Source organism: Myotis daubentonii, chromosome 5 (assembly GCF_963259705.1).
Source record: "Myotis daubentonii chromosome 5, mMyoDau2.1, whole genome shotgun sequence".
In the NCBI taxonomy this organism is placed as follows: Eukaryota; Metazoa; Chordata; class Mammalia; order Chiroptera; family Vespertilionidae; genus Myotis; species Myotis daubentonii.
Window position 1 is genome coordinate 29,071,799 of NC_081844.1, and position 26,683 is coordinate 29,098,481.

Sequence of the window (26,683 nt, forward strand, 5' to 3'; positions counted from 1 at the left end):
AGCTCCCCTCTCAAGCTGTCAGTGCCACAAATAACAAAGACTGCGCCTCCATCAAGTTTCATGATCAGATTGTCTTATACATGATCATTACTGAACTAATTCAATCCTAAATAGTAAGGTGACTCGAAGTAAATATTTAATCTTTCTCTGCATCCCCAAACTAAGAATTTATAGGATCAAAGGAAGAGAAGGAGAGGGACAAGGGGTTGGGAAGAAAAACTCCATGGTCAAGGGCTCAAAACCCAGCTCAGCCACCTGTGGCTGTGTGATGCTGAGGAAGTTACTTAACCTCTCAGAGTCTCGGGTTCCTTATCTTCAAAATGGAGAGCAATCATTTATTCATCCTATGTTTATGGAGACTCTACTAAATATAGTCCTCTGTACTCACGGATCTATGTTGGAAACACCCTAGAAAAAGAAAAATTCTAATACAGGGCTCAAAAGCAGGGAGCCTTAGGGGACACACAGAGGTGACATTGAATCCTACTTCAGATTCAGAGCATGCTTCCTGGTGGAAGTGATGGCTAAGCTGAGACTCAAAGTGGGGGCAGAAACTTGTCAAAGTTTCAGGAAAGGTGTCCTATGAAGAGGGAGCGGCAGGTAGAAGTTCCAAACTCAAGATGTTTCCTTTCTGGCTAACATCATGGCAAGCCAAAGAATGTTCTAGCATACTCTAGAATATTCATTCAGGGATACAGCACACATTCCCTGGGGATCTCGGTAAAATTCAAGTTCTGGTTGTGCAGATCTGGGGCGGGGTCTGAGGTCCTGCATTTCCAATGAGGTGATGCTTACCCATGGACCACCCTTTGAGTAGGGAGGTACTGGAGAGGCCACTGAAGGGAGAATTTCCACAGTTAAAATTTTCCTCTCCTTCTCTCCCTGGCACTTCAGGCTTTATGGGGGAGCAAGGTGGGACAGTGATACCTTTGTGAGCAGTGTAAATCCTGGCCAACTCAGAAAAAAGTTCCTGGAAGGAAGGGAAATGGTGGTTCCCTAAAAGGTCCCAGGAAACCAAAACACTTTCCAAAGGCTGTTGTCATCAAGTTTCAACCCTTCACGAGATGGTAGAGTCCTGCTCCACCAACCACTCCTACTTACCTACATAACTCTCGAGTGTTTCTGTCAAAGTAGCCTATATGTCTTTGTGCTTTATTTGCCCCCCCTGGGACTGTCATTACAGTTTTACTGACCATTTCTTTGAAAGTAGGAATAGTGTTTGTCAAAGGGTAAGCCAGTCACGTGGCAAATCCTTTACTGAGCATTGTGCTGTGTCAGGCACGTGGTAGGTGCTAGAGGGGTACGGTTGGAGCCACACAACAATGAATATAAGAAAAAAACAAAATGGCAGCCAGATTATCTTGCTCACGCCATTGCACTATCTGTTATTTTCACAAAACTCTGGAAAGGCAAAGATTTGCAGGACACAGAGGGTGAAATTGTCATCTGGAATGGAAACTCTCATTTCCCACCAGAGCACAAAATGATGGGGAGACTGCCCACCCATCTACGCTCTGCGTTGCCCAGGATATTCTTGGGCTGGTGTCATCTTGTATTTCTGCATTAAGCCAGGAAGAGAAGATTTCGGGAAAGCTCTTGTAGACACTTGCTTTTCTCCAATGTTGCTCCATACCATATTGGAAAAGCAAGAAAAGGCTTTAAGCCTGTGAAAAGAAATCAGAATCAGCAGCAGAATTAGTAAAAATATAATTCCAGGGGTCATATCTATAAGGGCTTCTAAATATAGAGATAATACAGCAACAAATATTAGAAGGATAAGCATTAAAATGTTAACAGTGATTATTCCTAGCGTGGCAGGCCTCATTGGCAAACTCAAGAGCTATTCTCAAACTCTTCACCAGTGATAACTCCCATTCTCTCAGCTAGAAAGCCAAATACTTGATTTATCAAATGCCTTTATAACTATGAGTGGTCACGTGATGCAGTTCTGATCATTTACGTGAATTGGAAATCCGCTGGGGGTTCCTGGGAAACCTCTTGTATCCTGTTAAAAGGAGGGGACTGAAAGGAGACTGTGGCTTCTGCCCATCTCTCTTCTTCCTGCCTTGACCATGGTCATGGTGGCTGGAGCCATGGCAGTCATCTTGCAACCATGAAAATAATTTGATGGAAACCCAACATGTCAATAGTGGAATGGCAATTTAGGGAGAGTCTAAATCCTTTATAATACTACCAAGCAATAGAACCAATACCAGCAACCCCTAACTCTGGGCTTGCATTCTTGCAAGAAAAACAATTCCCTATTTAATTAAACCACTGGATCTTATTTCGCGTGCTTTTAATATATCAGTGAAAAAAAAAACCACATTCTAGTGGAGGATGGAAGACCATGAATAATAAAATAAATAAGGAGCTACAGTATGTTGGAAAGTAGGGTGCCATGCAAAAAAAGTCAGGGTAAAGGGGCAGGGAAGACATGAACACCAGGGTAGAAGAAGAGGAGGAAGTTCTAAATAGAGTTGTCAGAGGAACTCCGCTGATAAGAAATGACTGAAATAAAGGTTTGAAGGAGGTGAGGGGAGTGTTGAACTGCTACAGTGTTGAACGGTCCTTTATGTCATCCAAGCCATTTACTTGCCCCTCATGTTTAATACCTGTAAATTTCTTCTTAATGGCATCGTTAGAGCTGGCATAAATCACCTTGCTTTTAAAAGGTGCACTTTCAGGAGCCCATAGTGCCCACAGCTGTGGCTGCAGGGCTGGGCTCCAGCTGGGCAGCACGGGGAGGAGGAGGATGGGGGTGGTGGGGAGCGGCAAGTGCGGGGCATACTGCTCTATATTTTAAACAACTGTCAGCAATGCAAAATAATTCTGTGGAAAAATCAATTTTACCTCCATTTGCACATTCATTTAAGTATTTGTGAAATTATGTACATGTGTATTATAATTCATGTTTTCCTTAAGTGGCATACACATATAATACGTGTAAAATTATACATATTATTTATAATTTTATGTATATTTATTACTGCATGTATAGTTTCATTATATATAATTAAATGGTATATTTTATATATATAATTATGATATATTTTAATGGTATATTTTGGTATATATAATTATATATATATAATTAATTAATTATTAATTAAATAGGGAATTTTTCCTGCAAGAATGCAAGCCCAGAGTTAGGGGTTGCTGGTATTGGTTCTATTGCTTGGTAGTATTATAAAGGATTTGACTCTCCCTATATAAATTATACTGGCTCAAAATAGAATGCAAATGTGATATATATAAATATATATCACAATACATATTACATAATGCACATGTAATGTATACAACATATATAATGTATACATTATATATTATATAATGCATATCTATATATATAAAAGCCTAAGCGACCTTTCAACTGGTAACTATGAAGCACAATGACCACCACGGGCAGACGCTCAATGCATAGGCATGGAAACATGGAACAGACTGACGGATCTCAGAGAGAAGCGGGGAGGGGGGAGAGTGGGAAGAGATTAACCAAAGATCATATGCATACTACAGGCCCGGTGCACAGATTCATGCATGGGGTCCCTCGCCTTGCCTGTGAGGATCAGGCTGAAACCAGCAGTCCAACATCCCCCTAAGGGTCCCAGATTGCTAGAGGGCGCAAGCCAGGCTGAGGGACCCCACTGGTGCATGAATCTGAGCACTAGGCTTCTAGTGCAGTGATGGCGAACCTTTTGAGCTCGGCGTGTCAGCATTTTGAAAAACCCTAATTTAACTCTGGTGCCGTGTCACATATAGAAATTTTTTGATATTTGCAACCATAGTAAAACAAAGATTTATATTTCTGATATTTATTTTATATATTTAAATGCCATTTAACAAAGAAAAATCAACCAAAAAAATGGGTTCGTGTGTCACCTCTGACACGCGTGTCATAAGTTCGCCATCACTGCTCTAGTGTAATATATAATGTGTAAAAAGCTTGCATGATATATAATATACAGGTATTGTATACAATGCATGTAAAATATGCATAACATATATTACATAATACATGTACATGTCTGTACTGACTCTTTTGAGCCAGTTATAACATCTGTTTGATTCCCTCACTGATGCAGTGGTTCTCAACCTTCCTAATGCCGCGACCCTTTAATACAGTTCCTCATGTTTGGTGACCCCCAACCATAAAATTATTTTCCTTGCTACTTCATAACTGTAATTTTGCTACTGTTATGAATCACAATGTAAATATCTGATATGCAGGATATATTTTCATTGTTACAAATTGAACATAATTAAAGCATAGTGATTAATCACAAAAACAATATGTAATTATACATGTGTTTTCCGATGGTCCTAGGCGACCCCTGTGAAAGGGTCATTTGACCCCCAAAGGGGTCGTGACCCACAGGTAGAGAACCGCTGGATTAGTGAGTAGAATTAAGATCCTTAACATAAGCTCATTTTATAACTATATGACTCACGATTTTATCTTGGTTAGGTCACATAACTACTAAGAGGTAAAGCTAAGATTTGAACCCAGGCAGCCTGGCACCTAAACCCCACATTTCACCAGGGGACTAATCCACGTGGACACACTCAGCTCACTGTAGGTACTAACGCACGGCAGTGTCTAGTGTTGCTAAGAAGCAGGCGTGCCCTTCAACAGAACCTCCATCAAACACCCAGTCTCTCACCGCTTTGGAAGTGGAGGCGATGGATGTCAGTATGACCCCTGAGGTCTGGGACTGGGAGCTGGGTTTGGCCTTCCTGGTGATCCATCTCCAGTATGCCTCCCGTACCTGGAGTTGGAGACAGACATGGGGCGATGAGTCACTCCCAGGTGCAGGAAGTGTGCTCCACAGGCATGTCCCCTGGAAGGGAGAAGTCAGGGACAGGGAGGGCAGCAGCTACATACCTGGCGGCTGAGCAGACAGTGAATGAGGAAGATGAAGGCTCCCTGCAGGCTGTTGATGATGGTGAACAGGTAGGCCATGACACTGGCTATGGGTCCTACCTGGAAAATGCCCAGCACCCAGGAGCACCCCAAGATGAAGAGCTGGGCAAAGGCCTTGAACGTCAGCAACCTGGGGGAGAAGATTTGCAGAGGGTAAGGCACTGGGAGGGCTGTTGTCCTTGTGGGTCATGCTCCCAAGAGTGGCCTGAGGCTGCCACTCCATGACCCGCCACCAGGGTGGGAATAAACGTGGGCCAATCTCCAAGGCTAGAGGGAGGAAAATCAAATCCTACAGGTACCTGAAAGGCAATACATCTACAGGTACACCCGGGCACAAAGATGTGTGAACGCGTATTTAATGCAATTGTCTGAAAGCTAGAAGGACCCACATGTCCATGAATTTGGGACACATTTGATCAATGGTAAAGCCATGGTATGAAATACTATAAAGCCCTTTTTTAAAAAAATGAGGTAAAATTCACATTACATAAAAATCACTGTTTTTACCATAAAGTGTGCTATTCGGTGGTATTTAGCATATTCACAATGTTGTACAAACATCACTACTACCCAGTCCCAAGACATTTATCACCCCAGAGAGAAACCCATCCCTATTAGGCAGTCACTCTCCATTCCCCTCTCCCCCAGCTAGGAACAACCCAGGTGGCCATCAAAATATGAATGGATCAACACAGTGTGGCCCATCCCAGCACTGGAATACTATTCAGCCATGAAAAGGAACGAGGCGCTGACACTCACTACAACATGGATGGACCTTGAAAACATGATGCTCCGTGAGAGATGCCAGACACAAAAGGCCACACAGTGTGTGATTCCATTGATGTGAAATGTCCACAACAGGCAAAGCCAGAGAGACAGAAAGCAGATTATAAAATAACTAGGGGCCCGGTGCACGAAATTCGTGCACTGGGTGTGGGGCGTTGGGGGAGTGTCCCTCAGCCCAGCCTGCCCCCTCTCACATACTGGGAACCCTCAGGCGTTGACCCCCATCACCCTCCAATCGCAGGATCGGCCCCTTGCCCAGGCCTGACGCCTCTGACAGAGGCATCAGGCCTGGGAAAGGGACCCTCATTTCCCCCCATCACTGGTTCTGCCCCCAGCCCAGGCCTGATGCCTCTGGCCTAGGCGTCTGGCCCGGGCAGTGGGGACCTGCAGTGGCAGCAGGGGGCGCCTCGATCATGCGGGCTCCGCCCCTGCCCCTGCAGGATGCCTCTGGCTGAGGCGTTCGGCCCGGGCAGCTGGGACCCACAGCTGCAGCGGCCCCGCGATCGTGGGCTCCGCTTTAGGCCCAGGCAAGGGACCCCTAGCTCCCGGGACTGCCAGCTTCGACCGTGTCCAGCTCCCATCGCTGGCTCCACCCCTACTTCCTGCTATCACTGGCCAGGGTGGAAAAGGCGCCTGATTCTCCAATCATGGCTGGGGGGCAGGGCAAAGGTGGCCCCAGGGCCGCCTTTGCCCTGCCCCCCAGCTCTTAGCTCCCCCCTGGGTTTCCCATCACTGTCAGTGGCAGGGGGCTTCTTCCTGCTTTCCCTTTCGCCTCCCTGCATTGTGCCTACATATGCAAACTAACCACCATCTTGTTGGCAGTTAACTGCCAATCTTAGTTGGCAGTTAATTTGCATATAGCCCTGATTAGCCAATGAAAAGGGTATCGTCGTATGCCAATTACCATTTTTCTCTTTTATTAGATAGGATTTTTAAAATGAAATGAGAGTGACACTACACACAGTGGTTCTCAACCTTCTGGCCCTTTAAATACAGTTCCTCATGTTGTGACCCAACCATAAAATTTTCGTTGCTACTTCATAACTGTAATGTTACTACTGTTATGAATCATAATGTAAATATCTGATATGCAGGATGGTCTTAGGCAACCCCTGTGAAAGGGTCGTTCAACCGCCAAAGGTTGAGAACCGCTGCTATAGAGGCTAAGGAATGGTTCATACTCTGGGTCAGACTGCCTGCGCATAAATTCTAACTGCTTCATTCACTAACCTGTGGCTTTAGTAAGTTACTTCACCTGACTGTGCCTCAGTTACCCCCAATTGATACAGAGATAATAACAATGGCATTATGTTATAATAAACGATAATATTGCTTGTTCTACAAATTAAATAAGATGGCAAGACCCTAAAGGTGCACCGGGCCCCTGAATATACTTATATATGTATGATTATCAAGGATTATCAAATGCTGCTTGAGCCTGCCGCCCTCTACATCCCCAAGGACGTATTATTTTCCCTCACCCCAAATCTTGCCACTACATTTAAACTTCTCCCACCCAGATGCCCTTTGAAATTCCTTTCTCTTGACGCCACAAGAATCCAATTTCAAGGGCAACAACTGTGCTAAGTGCTTCATAAGCCACATAGAGTGTGCAATATCAATATCCCCACTCTACAGATGAAGAAACTGAGTTTCAGAGAGGTTATGTAACTTGCCTAAGGTCACACAGCTTGTAAGTGGCTGCGCTGGGTTTGAGCCCCAAATCTAGACACTACGCTATTTTGTCTTGGGTAGAAGACCAGGCAAAGAACAGGTACTCACTTGTGGAAAGAAAGAGGGAAGACTGGGAAAGGAGAGAGAGGAAGAAGGGACCGCACCTGGTATCTTTGAGTGTCGAGACTTCAGCATTGACGCTGGAAAGTTTCTGCTTCAGGATCCACAACGTCCAAGTCAGGAGGACGGAATTGATCTACAAAGTCAAGCAAAAGGGACTGAGGGATTGGATACACAAACTGTTAAGAGGAAAAAATAAAATGGAACAAGCATTACTAAAGAGAAACTTAAAAATAGATTCCGGAGGCTATGAGGGAAGTGGGGCCTCTGTACAACTTGTGCCTCAGTTCTCAGAGCTGCTATTAAGCTGCTAACCTGTTGCTAAACTCAGCTCAAGGCCTAGCCATAAACACCCTGGAAAAACATAGGGAAGCTCCTAGTTTCACCACCTCCTTTGTTATTGAAACGAACCAAGCCTGGAAAGGCTTACACTTTGGGGTTTTTGCCTTTATAGACCCTGCCTCTCTTTGTTCTCCCAATTTAGGTTGATATCTAAATAATCTGTGTCTCCTTTTGCTCAAATAAATGCCTTTCATTCTTCGTCACAGTCCACACTTAGTTTTGGTTGGTAAAACAGACAATGGCCAAACCATCTTTCAAAATGGAACTCTGTCCCAGTCTTCAGTAACCACTCCGAGAAACCCAACAATAACTCCTGTAGCCACTGACTCAGATCAACCAGGATGCGGTGAATAATTGACAGCTTCCCTAATTTCTGCCCTTGGTTCCAACTTAGGACCCAAAGCAGAAAGCCAGGGTGTGCCCATAGCCCACCTGTAGGATCCCCATGCTCACAGCCTCTGATCGGGGCACACCTGGGGCTTCCCTTTTTACTTCTATCAAGCTTTCCCTCCTCGGCCTGCTTTTGAAACCAACAAATTGGTGATCTGACTCCCTTACTATAGCAATCTCTGGATAAATAGCCTTTGCTGTTCTCATCTGAGTGATCTTTATGTATATCCACTCTATGCATCTGGGAAGTTAGACTCAAGACAGATGCCCTGTTATGGGTTGAACTGTACCCCACCCCCAAAGTTTTGTTAAGTCCTAATCCCCGGCACCTCAGATCTCATTTGGAGATTTGGTCTTTGCCGAGGCGATCAAATTAAGATGGGGTCAGTAGAGTGGGCCCTAATCCACTATGACTGGTATCCTTATAAGAGGAGGCGATTAGCCACAAAGAGACAGACATGCACTGCAGGTGACGATGTGAGGGCATAGGAAGCAGGCAGACATCTCCAGGCCAAGAAACGCCCGAGGCTACCAGTAGTTGGAGAGAAAACTGGAACAGATCCTTCCCCAAGGCCTTCAGAGGGCGTGTGGCCCAGCCAACTCCTTGATTTCAGATGTCTAGCCTGCCTCCAGCACTGACACAATAAAATCCCATTGTTCTAAGCTACCCAGTTTGTGATCGTTTGTTCTGGCAGTTCCAGAAGACTAATACATGGCCCTGGAAAATCTGATAGGGGTCAGAGCAAAACCCTCTGGAGCAGTGGTTGGCAAACCAGCTCGCGAGCCACATGCGGCTCTCTGGCCCCTTGAGTGTGGCTCTTCCACAAAATACCAACTTCTGTGCATGGGCCACGAAGTTTCAATCGCACTGTACGTGCGCGCACACACGTGGTATTTTGTAGTTTGCCGACCACTGATCTGGAGGAATATAGCTACAAGAATTCCCAAGATTGAGACTGGTCAAATATGAGCTCATAACTAACAATGACAAGTGACACAAGGAAACAAGCCACCAGGAGTGAGAAAGATCATCTTGTAAGACTGTAGAATCCGGGTGGAGTCAAGGAGGCAAGAGATGGTTGTTGCTTAGCCTCCCTCAGATCCCGGGATTGCAGGATTGCCGGGGATGTGGGGAAGGAAATTGGAGGGGTGGGGGGGAGGGTTGGGCTAAGGTTACAAAGTTTCACTGATGCAAGGTGAGGAATTGCCCAGATCTAATCTACGGCATGGTGACTATAGTTAACAATATTGTGTTATATTCCTAGAATTTACTGAAAGGGTAGGTCTTAAATGTTCTTACCTGCTATTTTCAACAACATGGGTAGATCTTGAGGGTTATTAGGCTAATGAAATAAGTCACATGGAAAAGGACAAATGCCTATGATTTTACTCATCCTATATAATAAAGAGCTAATATGCTAATTAGATCGAACAGCAGAACAACCATCCAGACAACCTTCCGGATGAAGCCGGGGCTGCGAGGGCTGAGCCACTTGCATGAATTTTGTGCATTGGGCCTCTAGTAGGTAGGATATAAAACAAGAGTAACCAACCAGCAAAACAAAACAAAAACAAACTCTATGATAACAGAACGGTAGTTACCAGAGGGTAAGAAGGGTAGGAGGGAGAGCAAATTGGGTAAATGGGGACAAATCCATAGCTATGAAAAGAAACTAGACTTTTGGTGGTGAGCATGCAATAGAGTACACCAAATGTCAGGTTATAATAATACACCTGAAGTTTATATATAGAACAACCAATGTGAGGGCAACAAATTTAACTTAAAAAAGGGAAAAAATGGTAACTATGTGAGGTGATAGAAATGTTAGTTACCTTGATAGAGGTGATCATTTTACAAGATATACATAAGTCAAAATTTCAAGTTGTTCGCCATAAACTTATAGTTTTTATGCCAATTATACTTCAATAAAGCTGAGAAAAACCCTCTATCTTTTCTTTCATTCAACACCTGTGCTCAGAAGAGATTAATAGACCCATTTTACTGAAACGCAAAGGACAAAGAAGACTGTGGTCCCTCCCAGGGGATTGGCATGCTGCATTAAAAAAAAAAATCACGAGTCAGAGATATTACATTCCAACTTGGAAATCTCAAGAATCAAGGATCAGAAGGGAGAGGAATACGTGACCTCAGCTCTGCAACCTCCACTGGCCCCTCGGTTCAGGCCCCTCCTCCAGAACCCACAGCACCCAGCAATTTGCTTACCAGTATGATTGTGCAAACCGGCCCCAGGAAACTCCAGATAAACCCTGTCTCGGTATTCAACCAGCAGCTGTGGAGAGAAACAGGAGGAGGAATCAGTGCTTGCCTCAGTCTTGCCCTTCAAGTTAATTACTCCAGCCCCGCCGAGTGCAGAAAATTGGGATTAAAAAGTATCTCATGATGGGGCAGGTGGCATTTCAGTTTTCTTTGGACCCTAGCAAGTCCTCCTTCTGACATTCTTCCTGACTAAACGTTCCTGAAATGTTCACCTCGTGCCGTGGGGAGAGGCCATTCTCAGTGCGTAACCTTTGCCACCCCTTTCCCCTCTTTTCAGAACTCTCCATGGCGCACCTTGGCATTCAAATGTCAGCGCAAACGTCGCCTCCTCTGAGAAGCCACTCCTGACTACTCCTTACTAAGTACACTGTCCCTATTTCTGGTCCCGCTCTGGCAAAGCTTGCTGCCTCTTTTTATGGCGTCTACGAGTATTTGGATCATAAGACCGTGTTCAGCTTGTTGACTGGCCGATTGCCCGTCTTCCCCTACTAGACCATGAGCTGCTTGAGAATTTAGACCTTGAATGCTTGTTCATCTCTGAATACCCAGAGCTGCTATGGACACGGCATTCCATAACTCTTTGTTGAAAGAAAGGATCTTGCCATTTGCAGCAACACGGGTGAAACCTGAGGGCATTATACTAAGTGAGATAAGTCAGACAGAGAACGATGAATGACGTCATTTATATGTGGAATTTTAAGGGGGAAAAACAAGCTCACAGATACAGAGAACAGGTAGGTGGTTGCCAGAGGGTGGGGATAGGAGAAATGGGTGAAGGAAGTCAAAAGAGGCGAGCTTTCAGTTATAAAATTAACTAGTCCTGGGGTGTAGTGTATAGCATGGTGACTGTAGTTCATAATGTTGTCTATTTCAAAGTTGCTAGAAGAGTACATGTTAAAGTTCTCCTCACAAGTAAAAAGTGTGTAACTATGTGAGGGGATGGGTGTTAACTAGATTACTGTGGTGATCATTTCACAATATATAGAAATCTTTTATCTCTATGCTGTCTTTATTAAATATGCACCTCCACAGTCAAAACATAAACCACGCGTTACAACATGAGAGCATACTACGCTTTTCTGGTTTACAAATGACATCTACACATTCTCCGGAAACATACTGACACGATACTCCAAATGTATGTTGGATTTCCAAAACCCACCCACTTCCAGTGTGTATACCACACGCATATGTTGGATTGCATCCTGTGCTGTAATGACGGGCAGTCTAGTTCCTGGAATCCAGGGAAATCTGGCCTATTTAGGCAATTGATTGCTATGACCACTGGCAAATATAAGACTTTCAGGTTACTTGGGGTTGTATGAGCTGTAAGAGAACATTCCATTTTGTTCACAGTGATCCATATGGGGTATGACAGATAATTAGGGAATCAGAGTTTATAATATACTTCTATTAGATAAAGCCCTTTTAATCACTTCCTTCAATCTCCTGAATTACTCCATAGTAGCTATAATTGTTTTATGATTTCCTCTGAATGGTCAATTAGCAGTGATACCCCTATCTCTCTTTTTCCCCTAGCAATAGCACAAACATAGTCATTCAATTAAATTTATCTTTCCTTTTGAAACTCTACAGAGAGATTGGAGGATGTGAGACTGTCGCATCCTCAGCAGTTTCAGTGGTCGACTGGCTTTCGTCTTGGACAAAGTGGGGACGAGCGGTCTCCTTTGCTCTTTCATCTCCCTGTGCCCTGCAAAGCTAACTCTTCCCAGAAAGCCTGGGGAGTGCCAAGTAGCTTTTGATGAATGCAAGGCTGGCTTTACTAAATATGCGTATGGTTTTTCCTGCCATGAACTGGTCACTGTATAATTGCGTGCAGTGAACGGACAGCTGTGTGGACCGTTAGAGGTCAGGCAAAGATTCGAAACCTTCCCGTTTTCTGAGATAATTGCTTATGCCTCCCGCGGCTGCGTATGGAGCTCTCTGGTGAGTTTAATAGTACAGAGGAATAGCTTGACTTTCTGTGGCGGATTATGCTGCTCTTCACAAGCGCGTTTACGAAGGTATGGCCCAGGCTATGAGGAGATGGACAGATTCTTTTTTTTTTTTTAATATATTTTATTGATTTTTTACAGGGAGGAAGGGAGAGGGATAGAGAGTTAGAAACATCGATGAGAGAGAAACATCGACCAGCTGCCTCCTGCACACCCCCTACTGGGAATGTGCCTGCAACCAAGGTACATGCCCTTGACCAGAATCGAACCTGGGACCCTTCAGTCCGCAGGCCGACGCTCTATCCACTGAGCCAAACCGGTTAGGGCGGACAGATTCTTTCTGGAACAAAAACCTCCATCATTCAGAATTATTATCTATATGTAAAACTGTGCCTGGTTTTATTTGATTCTGGCTGAGGAGATTTACTTATGTCCTTCTTGGAGATTCCGGTCAGAATTGCACTTAAATAGTAGAGGAAGGGAATCTGCTTGCTCTTTCCTGCTCTTATGAAAAACAAAAAACAACATCTCTATGAGAAAAACAAGTGTGGTGTTTGTCCCAGCCTGCTTTTCCTTGACTTCATGTTCTTTGTCTCCATGGGTTGTAAAGTAAGCAAAAGCAGGGAACTAAAAAAAGGGTTATGTGGCCGTAGGAACCTTAATAAAACGCCAACCTAGTGAAAGGACACGGGCACTTTGTTAGAGGGCAGGTTTTCTATGGCTCTAAACTTGGTCTCCTCAGACAACAGAGCTCTACCGCCCTGGTAGTCAAGTTTGACAGCCACGTGGCCTTTCCTGGCACTGAGTCTCCAGTAGCAGAATAATAAAGGCAGGGAAATGTTTGCAACCTGAGAAGAGGCCGTTCACACCCTGTCAGGAAAGACCACTTATGCAAAGACTGGCTGTTTCCCTATCGGTGCTGCTTCTCTGCCGCCGGCCTCAGGGCATCAGACTAGAAGCGCTGGAGGCTGTTCTCCTGGGAGCAGCCCCCACCCAGGGCTGATGGGAGGGAGTTGGTGGGTGAATATGCCGGCTCCCTCACCCTTGGGTGGGATAACGGTGGTGCACACCCTGCACGGTCTCCTCTTGGTGCCTTTGGTATTGAACTGGTGACCCACAGCAGGACCTGCTCCTGAATTCACTCTGTGTGTGGTCCTTCTCCTCCCGGTCTCACTTCCCCACCCCCTTCCTAGTGCTCCCTGAGATCATCTCAAATCCTTGTCAATGACGCCTTCCTTTCCCAAACTTTCCCAGACCACCTACAGGTGTTGTCCAAATTCCATGCCCACCCCGGTCTCCCCAGCCTTCTCCCAGCCCAGTCCATCTGTTCTTCAAACACACCTCAAGCTTTCGTCCTCATCCATGTTGCTACCCCCTTTCCTCTTTGCTGCGTACCTTCCGGCAGAGCTTTTAAGACCCAGATCCTGCCTCCTCCAGGAAGCCTTCCCTGAATTTTCCAGCTTTCAGATGCCATCAGCCTCTGGTCTGTGCAGGGGCTTATCCTACCTGCACCAGCAGGAGGCACTTCCTCGTGGCAGCCTTGCATGGTCACCATTTCCTGACAGAACAGTCAGGCCTGCACTCAGCTTGGACACTTCCTAGTTATGTGACCGGGGCAATCTCTGCAGCTGTCCCGAGCCCTGATTTCCTCGGCAGCTACCACTTATTAAGTTCTTACTCTATGTGCGTGTGGTCTCGGGCGGCCGTGCACAGCAGCACAGGTTGTGCACTACAAAACCCAGGGTACGATGTATCCTGTACATGATGGAGACACTTAGATTTAACACAGGATGTTTGTTGGGAAGCACCAGAGGTAATAGGGTTGCAAAGCTGATGGGGTTTAGGCTATGATGGGTGCTCACTGAGTATGAATTCTTTTTCCTCTCCCCTTATCCTACGACCTCATCTGAAGTAGGAACCATCACCAGGCAGGGAGGAAACCCGGATCACTGAACCCCCCAAACATGGCTCAGCAGAGCGCCTACAGCACGGGGTGATAAGCAGAGACCCCGGGATTGGAAAGACCCAGATCCAGGTCCTCACATGCCCCCCTCTCACTGTCCTGGGGGGAAGGTTTTCTGAGCGTGTGTCCTCGCCTCTAAATTAAAGGAGCAGCACCGCCCCAGGGCCTGTCGGAGAACTAAAGGGAATAACACGGGGAGTTACCCTCTCTGCTCTGTCCACCTACTCCTTGTCCTAGAATTCACCTGATTTTTTCCTCAAAGTGGACTCCGTCTTCTACTTACACAAATCGTGTCTGTGAAATCATGAATTTGGTATTCTGGCCATTTTTCTCTAATTACCTACAAAATAAATACTATTTAAAATGAGTACTTACCAGCATACTGCCTAAAATGACCTCGCATAGAAATGTGGTAAACACACCTCACTTAAAACAGACAACATCGTAACAGTGATGCTAACCGCGACATGAATAAAGCTTGACTCTGTGCCAGACCCTGTTTTAGGTGTTTTGCAGATAATAACTCGTTTAACCCTCACAGCAGCACCATGATCAGCACTGCTATTCGCCCCCACGTACAGGTGAGGACATGGAGGCACCCAAGAAGCTTGGCTCCAGAGTCCATGATTTTAAAACTACAGCCACGCCCTGATCGGTGGCTCCGTTGGTTGGAGCATCATCCCATAAACCAAAAGGCTGCAGGTTCGATTCCAGGTCAGGACACATCCCTAGCTTGTGGGTTCGATCCCTGATCGGGGCGTGTATGGGAGGCAACTGATTGCTCTCTCTCTCTCTCTCACATCAATGTTTCTCTCTCTCTCTCTCTCCCCAACCCTCTTCCTCTCTCTCTAAAATCAATTTAAAAAAATATCCTCAGGTTAGAATTAAAACAAAACTGTACAGTCAAGTCCACTGTTCACATCACCGCCATTTACCTAGACTCCAGCGCTAACAGGAGCTCCTGGATTCACGCCTGCGCAACCTGTGCTGCTGTACACGGCAGCCAGAGAGCATCCGTGTACAAAAAGCGCACTGAACGGTAGCCACGCTCCTATCATGCCCTTGCTCTTCTTGTGGTTCATGTCATTATCACCGTGAACCCTGGCAGCAGGGCCTTCAGGGAGGGGGGGATGTCACTTACCGATTATGCATCCCGTAGCCCTGCGGCTGCACGCTGGCCGAGACAACCACCACCAGCCCCGGGAGCCCGTAGCCAAAGGCACAGAGATACTGCATCTTGACGTTGCGGGAGTTGAAGTAATTCACCACCTTGAGGTTCCTGACCATGAGGAAGAGCATCACGGCCTCCACCAGCATCCAGAAGAAGCAGGCGAGGAAGAGGTAGTGCAGCAAGCCCGCGATGATGGCGCAGCCTATCTGAAAGGAGAAGCGTGTGCTCTCAGGACTCCCCGCCCCTCCCAAGGGCCAGGTTCAGAGGACGAGGGCAGGAGAGGGACTACTTTGCGGGCATTCCCCAAACACAGCCCATTCGCTGACTCATTCATTCATTTCACAAATATTTATGAGAGAGTCTCCATCATGGTCTGCGCCCTCCCTGCGGTAGGGTGACCACTCGTCCTGGTTTGCCTGGGACTGAGTTTTCCCAGGACATGGGACTGTCGATGCTCACCCTGGGAGCATTTGGGGTAAAAACGGGTAGATGATCACCCTACTTTAGGGGATGACTGAAGAAATGGGGGTGGGGAGGGGAGGTTCACGAACAGCAGCCACTGGACTGGCTGCCTGTTTTATAAATACCGTTTCATGGGCACACAGCCACACCCATGTATGTATCCTCTGTGGCTGTTTTCAGACCAAAACAGCAGATTTGAATAGTTGCAGCAGAAATCGTAGGATCTGTAAGGCCAACTGGATCCTATGGGGGTCTTTATAGAAGCTTGCCCAATGCTGGCCTCATGATGAGAGTGGGGTGCAACTACCAGCATTTAGTTCCCAAAGGGACTGGGCAGCCAAACATCCCGCAGGGAGGGGGGTGGCTCTGCACAAGGAATGGTCCATAGTGCTGCTTCGGGGAAAACTCTGAGAGCCTCCTGTATTTCGGGCACAGTTCTGGGGGTCAACGGGCCCCAGTTCTTGCTCTCACAGGGCACACAGTCTACTGGCAAAAGTAGATACACAATAAAATGATAAATAATCAATATGGTTTCAAGTAAGAGCTGGGAAGGAATGCAACATGGAGTGGTAAGCTGAGTTTCCCAGCTGTAGCTGTATTGACAGCTGTAATGCTGTTGCCAGGTTATTTTCTGTCTTGGGGGGGTGCTGTCCTGTGCATGGCAGCATCCCTGGCCTCTGCCCACGAGATGCCAGCAGTACCCTCTCCCACTGGTGACAGCCAATAATGTCTCCAGATAGTGCTAAGTGTCCTCCAAGGGGGCAGAATCATCCCAGGCGAGAACCTATGGTTTAAAGAGTAAGAGGAGGGACCGTCCGCCACAATATATAATATGGTCAGAGAGATGATTTTAAACTGAGACCAATTATAAGAAGAAGTCAACCAGATGAGGTACTGGAGGATGACTACTATGAAGCGGGCATAGCATGTGCAAAGGTCCTGAGGCGGGAACTACTACAGAGGGAGTTGGGTAGGGATGAGCAGAGGCAGATGTGGAGATCATGGAGCTGGATGGGGCCATAGCCTGAGGGATGTGAGACCTGGTTGTCGGTCTTGTCCACACCGGTGAGGAAGAGAAACTTGGCCAAGAAGAGGCACACGCAGAGGTGCAGGTGGAGGTAGGTGTTGCGGTTGCGGATGGCACGACACAGCAGGAAAGTGGCGATGGCCAAGAGGAGACACACCAGGGAGATGATCATGCCCACGAGGCTAATGACGTACAAGGAGAAATCCATCTGTCAGGAAAAAGATACTCCACTCAGACAGAGAAACACATTCTCCTGGGCAGGAAAAGGAATGATACAGACTCCTGATGTGGGCAGAAAGAGCTTGGGGAACTTTTCTTCCTCTGACATCAGAGTAAACTAGCTATTGTCCATCGTCATTCTTTGGCATCTATAAGCATCCGTCAGCACCCATTCCCACCCTGTCCCATACCCCACCCACATATTACTAGGGCAGGTTGTCTACAAACTACCCTTCCCAGAATCTCTTGGGGCTAAGGTCCTGGATGTCACTCAGGTTCTCCCATGCGATGCCTGCATGGAAGTCTGCGAAGACAGATACCAGCTTTCTGCAGTCAGGAGTGAGCTGTGGCTGGACACCACATTCCAACTGTCCAGTTTTTAATTCCAATGGATGGGGAGCAGCCTGACAGCAGTCATTTTTATCTTCTGATTGTAGCGGCAGAGGGGTGATCCCAAAGCCAAAATCCAAGTGGCAGCTCCCTGACTTCAACTGCTCCATCCCTTCCCGGGAGCACCCAGGTCCCTGTGTTCAATCCCCTGCTGCTTGAAATACCTAGAGGGGTTCCTACTTCCTGCACTGAACCAGGACTGATGCATACATGTTCAGAGACGCCAGCTTCCGGGAGTGGAAATGACAAGCTGCGTCCTTCCCATTAACCATTATTCATCAGCCATTTAAGACTAATTTTAAACTTATTTGAGTGTCCTCTGTGTGTTAAAGGTGTGTAACGGTGTGCCAGGCACCACCTCATGAGCTCCTCTTGACAACATGGTGACCCGGTAGCTAAAAAAAAGGTCCACAATTCTGCTGGTTTCTAGTTGTATGAGCTTGAACAGGACACTTAATTGCTCTGTGCCTTAGTTTCTTCATCTGTTCAAAAGGGGATGCTAATAGTAACTACCTTATAGGATTGCTTTAAGATTTTAGGAGCATTCAATGAAAATACTGGAATTACTCACAACTGTGCCACAGCATATGACGTGCTGTGGAAGTGTTAGCTGTCATCATTTTTTTCTTATTCTCAATTTTGAGATGAAAGAACTGGGTTCAGGCTCAGAGAGGCTAAGTGATTTGCCCAAGGAAACACAGCCAGGATGTGATACAGACAGGACTTAAAACTAGGTCTGTCTTGCTTGGGATCTGATTCTCTTAAGTCCTATGCATTATATTTCTCTAAATAGCATTCAAGGCCCTCCTGGCAGAAAATTGAACCTCAGATCTGGCATGATAGGCAAGGATACTCACCACTGCACTAAGGAGGTTGTCTTTCCTCTGTCTCAAATCTACCCGCTCACCAAGTCTCATTTCATACTCTATTTCCTTCCTGATCGATCACCAGCTCTCACTGATACATCTGAATTCCCACAGCCTCTTGCACCATTTGCATAATTTAGTGGAAAGAGATATCTGGATCCAAATTGTCCTGAGTTCAAATCCCACCTCTACCAATTACAAGCTTCATGACTAGGCAGACTACTGAGCTTCAGTCTCCCATCCTATAAAATGGGTCTAAAGCTAACAAGTTAAAACAAAGGGTCCAGTACATAGTAGGTGCTCATTAAATGGAATCTGTGATTGGTATTGTGCCTGCACCTATTTAGGGTCATTTCTCATTTGATATATGAATGTCATGGCTTCCCAAGCAGACCACGAATTCCCTCTGTCCCCATGACTCACTCACATAACACACACCATGAGGGGCACACACAGATGCTTAGTCAATGTTTCCCAATCAGGAGCGGGGAACCAGAGCACCGAGTGTCAGCACTGACCGTGAGCTCCCCAGAAGCCATGATGATGGCCAGGTTCGCCAGTCGATTACAGCTGCAGACGGTATACATCTCTGAAGCTTCAAGGACCACACAGCCAGATGGTGTCCACCTACCGCTCCCCACGTCTGTGCTCCAGGAAACACAGATGGGCCTCTCAAACTTCTGCTTTGGCTGAAAATGCAAAGGCTCGTGGTCACCTCAGAGCCCCTCTTGAATGGACTCAATGTGATCACTTAAGAGTCATTTGGGACAAGATGCAGGGATGTTATGTAGGGAATGGGGGAAAATGCTGATATTTCAAAGTGCAGTGACGAAAAGCAATGTCTTGGATGCCAGACCTATCTCTACCTCTGTCTTGGTCATAGCTAATGTAAATAAAGTCCACGTGCATGTTCTTGCATCAATGTTACATCATCTGAACTAAATGTTACTCGTTGAGGAAAAGAAGAACACCTCATAGAAAGAGAAGAACTCTGCCCTGGCCAAGCGGCTCAGTTGATTGGAGCATCATCATGCACACTAAAAGGTTTTGGGTTCAATTCCTGTTGGGGCACATACCTAGGTTTTGGGTTTGATCCCTGGTCGGGGCATGTTATGGGAGGCAACTGATCGATATTCCTCTCTCACCTGGATCTCTCTCTCTCTCTTTCTCCCCCTTCCTCTTTCTCTAAAATCCTCAGGTGAAGATTTAGAAACAAAAAGAAGTAGAAGGGCTCATTCTTCGAGAATGGGCTGGCGTTGCTAGTCATTGGGTTCCTTTGAGAAATGAGAGTCAAGCCTGTCAATGGGTAGGTGGGGGCCCAGTGAGGACCTCTTCACAAACCTCGATGTTCTCCAGGGTGTAGATGACTGGGTCAGAGAACCCATCTTTCTTCTCCCCCGTCATGATGCCCCCAATGATGCGAGAATTCATCTTCAGCTTCCTCTTGGAGTTGGTCAAGGGGGTCTGAGGGTCTTGGAAGAAGCTCTCATCGAGCACAGACTCCATACCCGCAAAGGAGACAAAAGCCACCCCAGTGGTTCCTGCAAGTCCCCCAAGGGCAAAAAAATAAAATAAAAAGGAATCGTTTGCTCAGTAGGTATCACAGATGGCCTGACACATGTATGCTTTAGTACCCTGTACACCGTCACTGGCCTGCTCTGAGGATTGACACACCAGTGGATTTCCAGGGGACTCTCAGCAGAACCATAGAAAGAAAATACCGAGGAGCTATCACCTGGAGAAATCTGGGCAACCTTCACAAAATAAATTTGAATTTGTACTTTTAAGAGACGGTTTGACTCAGCAGTGGGAACTAACGTCCCCTCCCAGGTTTTTGGTTATTCTCATTCAGTCTCTTGGGTGGGCTCAATGGTGATGGTCTCCAGGGATGTGTCCTAGGTCTGCCCCCGTGCCCTTCAGAGAGCAAGACTAGTAGACCAGGGGGTGGCTGACAATGGCCAGCAAGCCAATTGAGCCATTGCTTGGGTTTTGTTTTTCCTAAATAAAAGTTGTATTGCAACAGAGCCACACGCATTCCTTTATGTACTGTCTATGGATGCCTTTGCACTATGAGGGCAGAGATGAGTAATTGGGACAGAGATTGTAGTGCCCTCAACCCCTAGAACAATTACCAACCAGCCCCCTACAGGGAAAGCTTGCCAACACCGATACAAATTGGCACCGTCACTGGAAGTACAGTAGGAGCCACATGTGTGATTTTAAATTTTCTAGTGGTGACATTGTAGAAAAGGGAAAAAACAAGTGAAATGAATTATAATAATTGTTAACGCACATGCAAAACAACATTTCGACATGCAATCAATATAAACAACTATTAATGAGATATTTCACATCCTTTTCTTTCTTTTTTCACCACGCTTTTGGAATTGGCATTTATTTTACATTTACAGCTTTGCCACATTTCAAGTGCTCAGTGACCAGATGTGGCCAGTAGCTGCTGCACTGGAGAGGGAAGCTCTTGATACTGCAGTCTCATGAGAGTATTTATTTAATGTCTGATTCCCCTAGCAGATGGAAAGGTCCCTGAGGCCACGGACTATTCCTACCTCCACCATCAGGAGTCCCTCACTGCCTGGCACAGGTCTTGGCACGTAGGAGGTGATCAGCTCATATTTGCTGATTGAACACACCCAAACCACCCTCCTTGACTCTCACGAGCAGGTCTGTACCTGTGGATTCAGATTCTTCGATTGTGGAACAGCCGATCTTCATCTCATCCCCTTTGGCTTTCAAGTTAAAGGTGACATTCTCTTCAGCGCATTCTTCCTTGATAACTTTGCTCTCAATATCTAAAAGGAGAAAGGGAGGCTTTGCATGACATCACCCAGAAAGTGGTTCGAGTTGGGTTTCGGACACAGGTTCGCATCCCTGGTTGCAAGCCAAGGGAAGAACAGAAAGGCCAGGTGGTCCTGGGCACGCAGTACAGCCCCTTCAAGAACAACAGGTGTGTGGGCGCAGCAACCATGAGGAGCCCAGTCAGAGCTCTCACATCGTAGGGGATGCATCGGGGAAAGACGGGCTGAAGTCAACAGTGAAGAAGACTACAGTGTTGAGACACTGCTGCTACTCCAAATTTAGACGGGTTTTCCAAAGCCAAAGAGAACAGGAAGGGACTGGGATAAGCCCAGCCTGCGGACAAGGGCTCAGTTCTGCAGTCAGATGACGTGAACTGGGAGGCCCCGCTCTGCTGCTCACCAGCCGTGTAAACCTGAGCAAGGTCTTAACCTCTCTGAACCTCAAATTTCTCACCTGGACCATGCCCATAGGACTCTTCATGAAAACACAATACATAATGGAACCAGAGGAACCCTTTAAAAATATAAGCAATCCCATGCCTGTTCCCAGACTCTCCAATTCTGCCCCTCTCCCCCCAGCTTGCTTCAAATAAAATCCTGTGTCCCTACATTTATCTACAAAACCTGCCTCTCCCTTTTCTGACTCCTTCTCCTGCAGCTTTTATTGTCCTGTCCTCCACATCAGCCATGCTGGCCTTCTTAGCGCTCCCTGAACTCGCCAAGTATTACCACATTTGCTCTCTCTCCAAATATAAGGTGTCCCCAAAAATGTATACACACACTTTGAATAATTATAAAGGCAGTGTTGATTAAAATATATTTCATTTTCAAAAACTGAGCACCGGCGATTAAAGTGTGCATACATTTTTTAGGATACCCCATATTTACATGGCTCCCTTCTCTCAGGTCCCCACCCCAGTGAGACTTCCCCTAACCACACAGTGTAAGACAGCAACACTCACCCTTATCCTGACCCTCTCTAGCCTCCTTATCCTACTGCGTTTTTTCTCTATAGCACTAGTTCTATCTGGTATACAGACGTCTGTTTGTCTGACTCAACTCACTGAAATATAAGATTCATGAAGCCAGTCTTGTTCACTACTGGTAGCAGTCCACCAAATACTCTATTTCCACATCTTGACCTCCCAGGCACCTATCAGGATAGAAAATCAGAAGGTTGTGTGACTGACCCTAGAACGAGTACCATGAGTGGGGTACTGCCATAAAAGGTCTACAGCACTCAGGATTCCCAAGGGGTCACAAATCACATATGTTCAGGGTGTATCAGTCAGGAGAGGGTCAGTTAGGCCTCAGTAACAAACAGCCCCAAATCTTAGTGGATTAAAAATAACAATAATTTCCCATCAGTGCATTGACTTGGGATGGTGCTCTGTTTTGTCCTTACACTGAGACCTGCACAGATGGACAAACTGTGATCTGAAACATGACCTGTTGGTAGGACAGAGGGAAAGAAAGCTCTGGAAGGTCTCACACTGGCAACTATTCCATTCACAATCCATCGATCAGGACTTGTCACAAAATCCCACCTAAGTCCAAGCCAGGAAGGACCTCCTACCCATTTGAACACAGCAAGTGACTATCCTCCCTTAACACCTGGCATAGAGCAGGCACTTTGCAAGTGCTTCTTGAGTGAATTAATGACACACTCCAGACGCAGTGCCTGGCAACACACACACAGCGCCCAGCACTCAGTCCATGAGAAGTGTTGATACTCTGATTAGAGTTGCTTTGCTATGAGTTCACAGGTTTGAGACAGCTGGGAACATGGCATATGGAGAATCACATCGCCGAAGTCGCTCCTCAAAACCAGCACCAGGTGTGACCTTGCCATGAAGGATGTCCTACCCAAGTGCTCCGTCCGAACAGTCTGACTGCCGTTCGTTGAGGGTTTCAGAAAAGCTGCCAAAGCGGTGCTTTCCACACTCTCCAGTAAGACAGTGGCCAGCGTGGATGTCTCGTCTTTGGTGAAGTTGGACCACGTGGATGTTTGTTCGAGCACAGAGGCAAAGCTCTCAGCCGTACTCTGCAAAGAAAGGGGAGTTTGCTTGCTTTTTCTTGTCCTCTCCCCTCTCTCTGTCTGTCTCTCAGCCTCTCTGTTTTTCTGTGTGTCTCTTCTCTCTCTCTGTCTCTCTCATCCATGAAATAGCAACTTCCCTCTCTCATCAAGAGAGTGTTTTCTAGCCGTAGCCTGCTTTGTTCAGTGGTTAGAGCATTGGCTGGTGGACTAAAGGGTCCCAGGTTCAATTCCAGTCAAGGGCACATACCTCAGTTACAGGCTTGATCCCCGGCCCAGTTGGGGCAAGTGGGAAGCAACCAATTGATGTGTCTCTCACACATGTATGTTTCTCTCTGACATCGATGTTTCTTTTTCTCTGGGTCTCCCCCACTCTTTCATTCTCTCTAAAAATCAATGGGAAAGTATCCTCGTGTGAGGATTAACAAAAATAAAATAATTTTTAAAGATTAATCCAATCCCCTATTTTTTTTTTTTTTTAAAAATAGATGAGTGGATAAACAAGCTATGGCCCAGCCATACAGGGAAATATTACTCAGCCATGAAAAGGAGTGAGGCACTGACACTCATTGCAGCATGGATGGACCTTGAACACAGGATGCTCAGTGAGAGAAGCCAGACACAAAAGGCCACACAGTGTGTGCTTCCATTTATGTGACATGTCCAGAGCAGGCACATCCACAGGGACAGGAAGTAGATGAGTGGTTGCTGGGTTGGGGGGCTGGGCAGAATGAGGAGAGATGCTTATGCAGTTTCCTTTTGGATGGTAAGGATGTTCTAGATGTTCTAGAACTATAGTAGAACTGTAGTGGTGATGTTTGCTCAACCATGTGAATGTGCTAAATGTCACTAATAGTTCCCCCCAAAAGGGCATGGAGCTATCGATAAACACAACATTAACAACTCTCAAAGGCACTGTGCTAAGTGAAAAAAGCCAGACGCAAAGGGCTCCTATGTGTGACCCCATTTACATGATGTTTTAAAAAGATAAAACTATAATGACAGAACAGATCAGGGATTTTTTGAGCCCAGTGGTGGACAGAGAATGCGACTATAAAGGGGAAGCCCAAGAAAGTCTGGGGGAGGGGGGAGGTGTAGGGGGTGGGGAATTAAAATTGTTCTGGGTTCTGATTGTAGTGGTAGCTACACCCATCTACTCAGGTAATGATCAAACATGTAAAATTGTCCAGAAAAGGGCAATTCTGCTGTATGTTAACTTTTCTTACTTTGTTCTGTTTTTCACTCTATGTTAACTTTTCAAGCCTCACAACTTTCTTAAATTAAATATGAACTCACAGCTCAATTATAAAGAGGACTTTCTGCACCCCTGAGAGATTCAAACCATGAAACACAATGACAAAGGCGTCATTACCTTCAGAGAAACAGCAGTGGTTTTATTTGCACAGTTCTCATCCAGAACGCTGAAGGTGGCATTCATGAGTGCACAAAACGAAACCTGTGCCAGAGGGAAGAGCATTTGTGAGCACTGATCTGTCCCTCCCCCACGCATTCAAGGTACAGACTGGGCCACCACGTCCACTGCCCTCAGTCCCTGAGGCGTCATGAGTCTCTAGAATCCTCAGGGAAATACAAACTCACCATATGATCCGAACTGGAGCCACAGCACTTTTCTCTTCCATGAATAAAACATCAGACACACATAAAAGCAAAACTATATAGTGGGGTGAAAAGATGGGGAGATGTGTGAAAAAAATCAGTGGCTAAATGGAATATCACTCAGCCATAAAAAGGGGTGAAGCTCTGACACTCGCTACAACATGGATGGACCTTGAACACATGATGCTCAGAGAGAGAAGCCAGACCCAAAGGCCACACAGTGTGTGATTCCATGTATGTGACATGTCCAGCACAGGCACATCGATGGAGATAGAAAGTAGGTTAGTGTTAGGGCTGAGGTTAGGGCGGAGGAAGGGACAAAGGGAGAGGCAGGAACTGCTGGTTTTGGCGTAGCCTTTTCCCTGGTTTCACCAGAACTGCATCAGGCCATCTGTCTTGTTCCCCTTGTTACTAAATCATGACACCTCCGTTTACCTGGGACACAGATGGGCCCCTTATACTTAGATTTACTCTTTGGGGTGTAGACGCCCTTGAGTCTCATTTGGGTTACAGGGCAGACTTGATCTCGGCCCTGTTCGGTTTCAACAAACTTTGCCATGAGTTCCCACATCGGTCACCTTGCCCAATTACCAGACTAAAAAGGGAAAATAAAGGGCCATCCTTTGGGGGCTGCCTGCAAAGGGTGATTCTTCCTACTAGCAGTGAACACAGCTCTGTGGGCCCCTCACACTCCTGGCCACCGAGAGCCTGGCTCATTCTCACTTCCTGCAACAAATCTTGAGGCTCCTCAGTGGACTTCCAGGGACTGGCTTGTCCCGGTAGGTCTCCCTCACTTGGCTCGGGCCCCGCATCCCACTGGTATCCAAGCCATTAAAGAATGATCTCCCTGGGCCTGCGCCTGCAGAATATGCCTTAGTGTTGGGGGACTGGTGATATCTATTCATTTTTTCTCCTTCAATCCAGGAGAGGGAGAGCCCATCAGCCTGTGACCCAAAACCTCACCATCCAAGTTAAAAGGCTTTCTCGTGACTTTTGTTGAAATTTAGCCACAATATCTAGCAATTAAACTAGTGAGTATTCTCTGATTGTTAAGCATTTTCTGGCCCATTGTGGTAAGGGCTATCCTTACACAAGGGGCCAGATAATGCTCAGCAAGCCAGGGCTCCAGCCACACAGCATCTGCAAGGGTTCCCATACTCACAAGGAGACCCCAAGCACCCAGCACGGGGGCCACCCCTCCCCATACAGAGGTCAAGGGCCAACCCAGGATGGCCGCCCAGGAAGCTGTTTTCCCCTTTCCCATGGCCCCGGTCTCCAGGCAGGCTTGCCATTTCTTGGGGAAATTTCCTGAGAAAGTTGTCCAAGAGGCTGACAACTCCAGCATGACGTCAGGAGTTTACCAGGGGAACTATGGACAGAAGCAGCACCTGTGGGCGGCAGCAAGCTGGCTGATCTCAGCAGAGAGGGTATGGAGTTTGATACAGCAGCCTCCAAGAACAATGGTGGCTCATAGCCAGTGGTTTGTGCTGGTTAAGGCCATTTAATCCACAGCAGAAAACAACTTAATGGGCCCTCTTCTCTATGCAAGAACATTCCAGAATGAATTGGTGGTCAGCTTGCTTCATTAGATAGCAATTGTCATGTTAAGTACCGGGAATCATTTTGCTTAACAATTGTACACTTT

The 26,683-nt window shown here is 46.4% G+C and overlaps 1 protein-coding gene across 2 annotated transcripts in view; it reads right to left on the reverse strand.

Moving 5' to 3' along the window:
* Positions 1 to 1,356: 1,356 nt before the first annotated feature.
* The window catches only part of ADGRE1 (adhesion G protein-coupled receptor E1), a 50,272-nt gene continuing 24,945 nt past the window's right edge, over positions 1,357 to 26,683 (reverse strand). Inside the window, exons 11-22 of one of the 2 annotated variants that reach the window (XM_059696902.1) lie at positions 24,794 to 24,877; positions 23,253 to 23,430; positions 21,261 to 21,380; positions 19,912 to 20,111; positions 19,089 to 19,259; positions 17,109 to 17,303; positions 15,577 to 15,812; positions 10,464 to 10,530; positions 7,552 to 7,643; positions 4,889 to 5,057; positions 4,668 to 4,772; positions 1,357 to 1,664 (exon numbers count right to left, since the gene is read on the reverse strand). In XM_059696902.1, coding sequence (XP_059552885.1) covers positions 1,659 to 1,664; positions 4,668 to 4,772; positions 4,889 to 5,057; positions 7,552 to 7,643; positions 10,464 to 10,530; positions 15,577 to 15,812; positions 17,109 to 17,303; positions 19,089 to 19,259; positions 19,912 to 20,111; positions 21,261 to 21,380; positions 23,253 to 23,430; positions 24,794 to 24,877 — 1,623 coding nt within the window. In that variant the 3' untranslated portion in view covers positions 1,357 to 1,658. The remainder of the gene's footprint in view (positions 1,665 to 4,667; positions 4,773 to 4,888; positions 5,058 to 7,551; positions 7,644 to 10,463; positions 10,531 to 15,576; positions 15,813 to 17,108; positions 17,304 to 19,088; positions 19,260 to 19,911; positions 20,112 to 21,260; positions 21,381 to 23,252; positions 23,431 to 24,793; positions 24,878 to 26,683) is intronic. The other variant, XM_059696903.1, reaches the window with a different exon arrangement.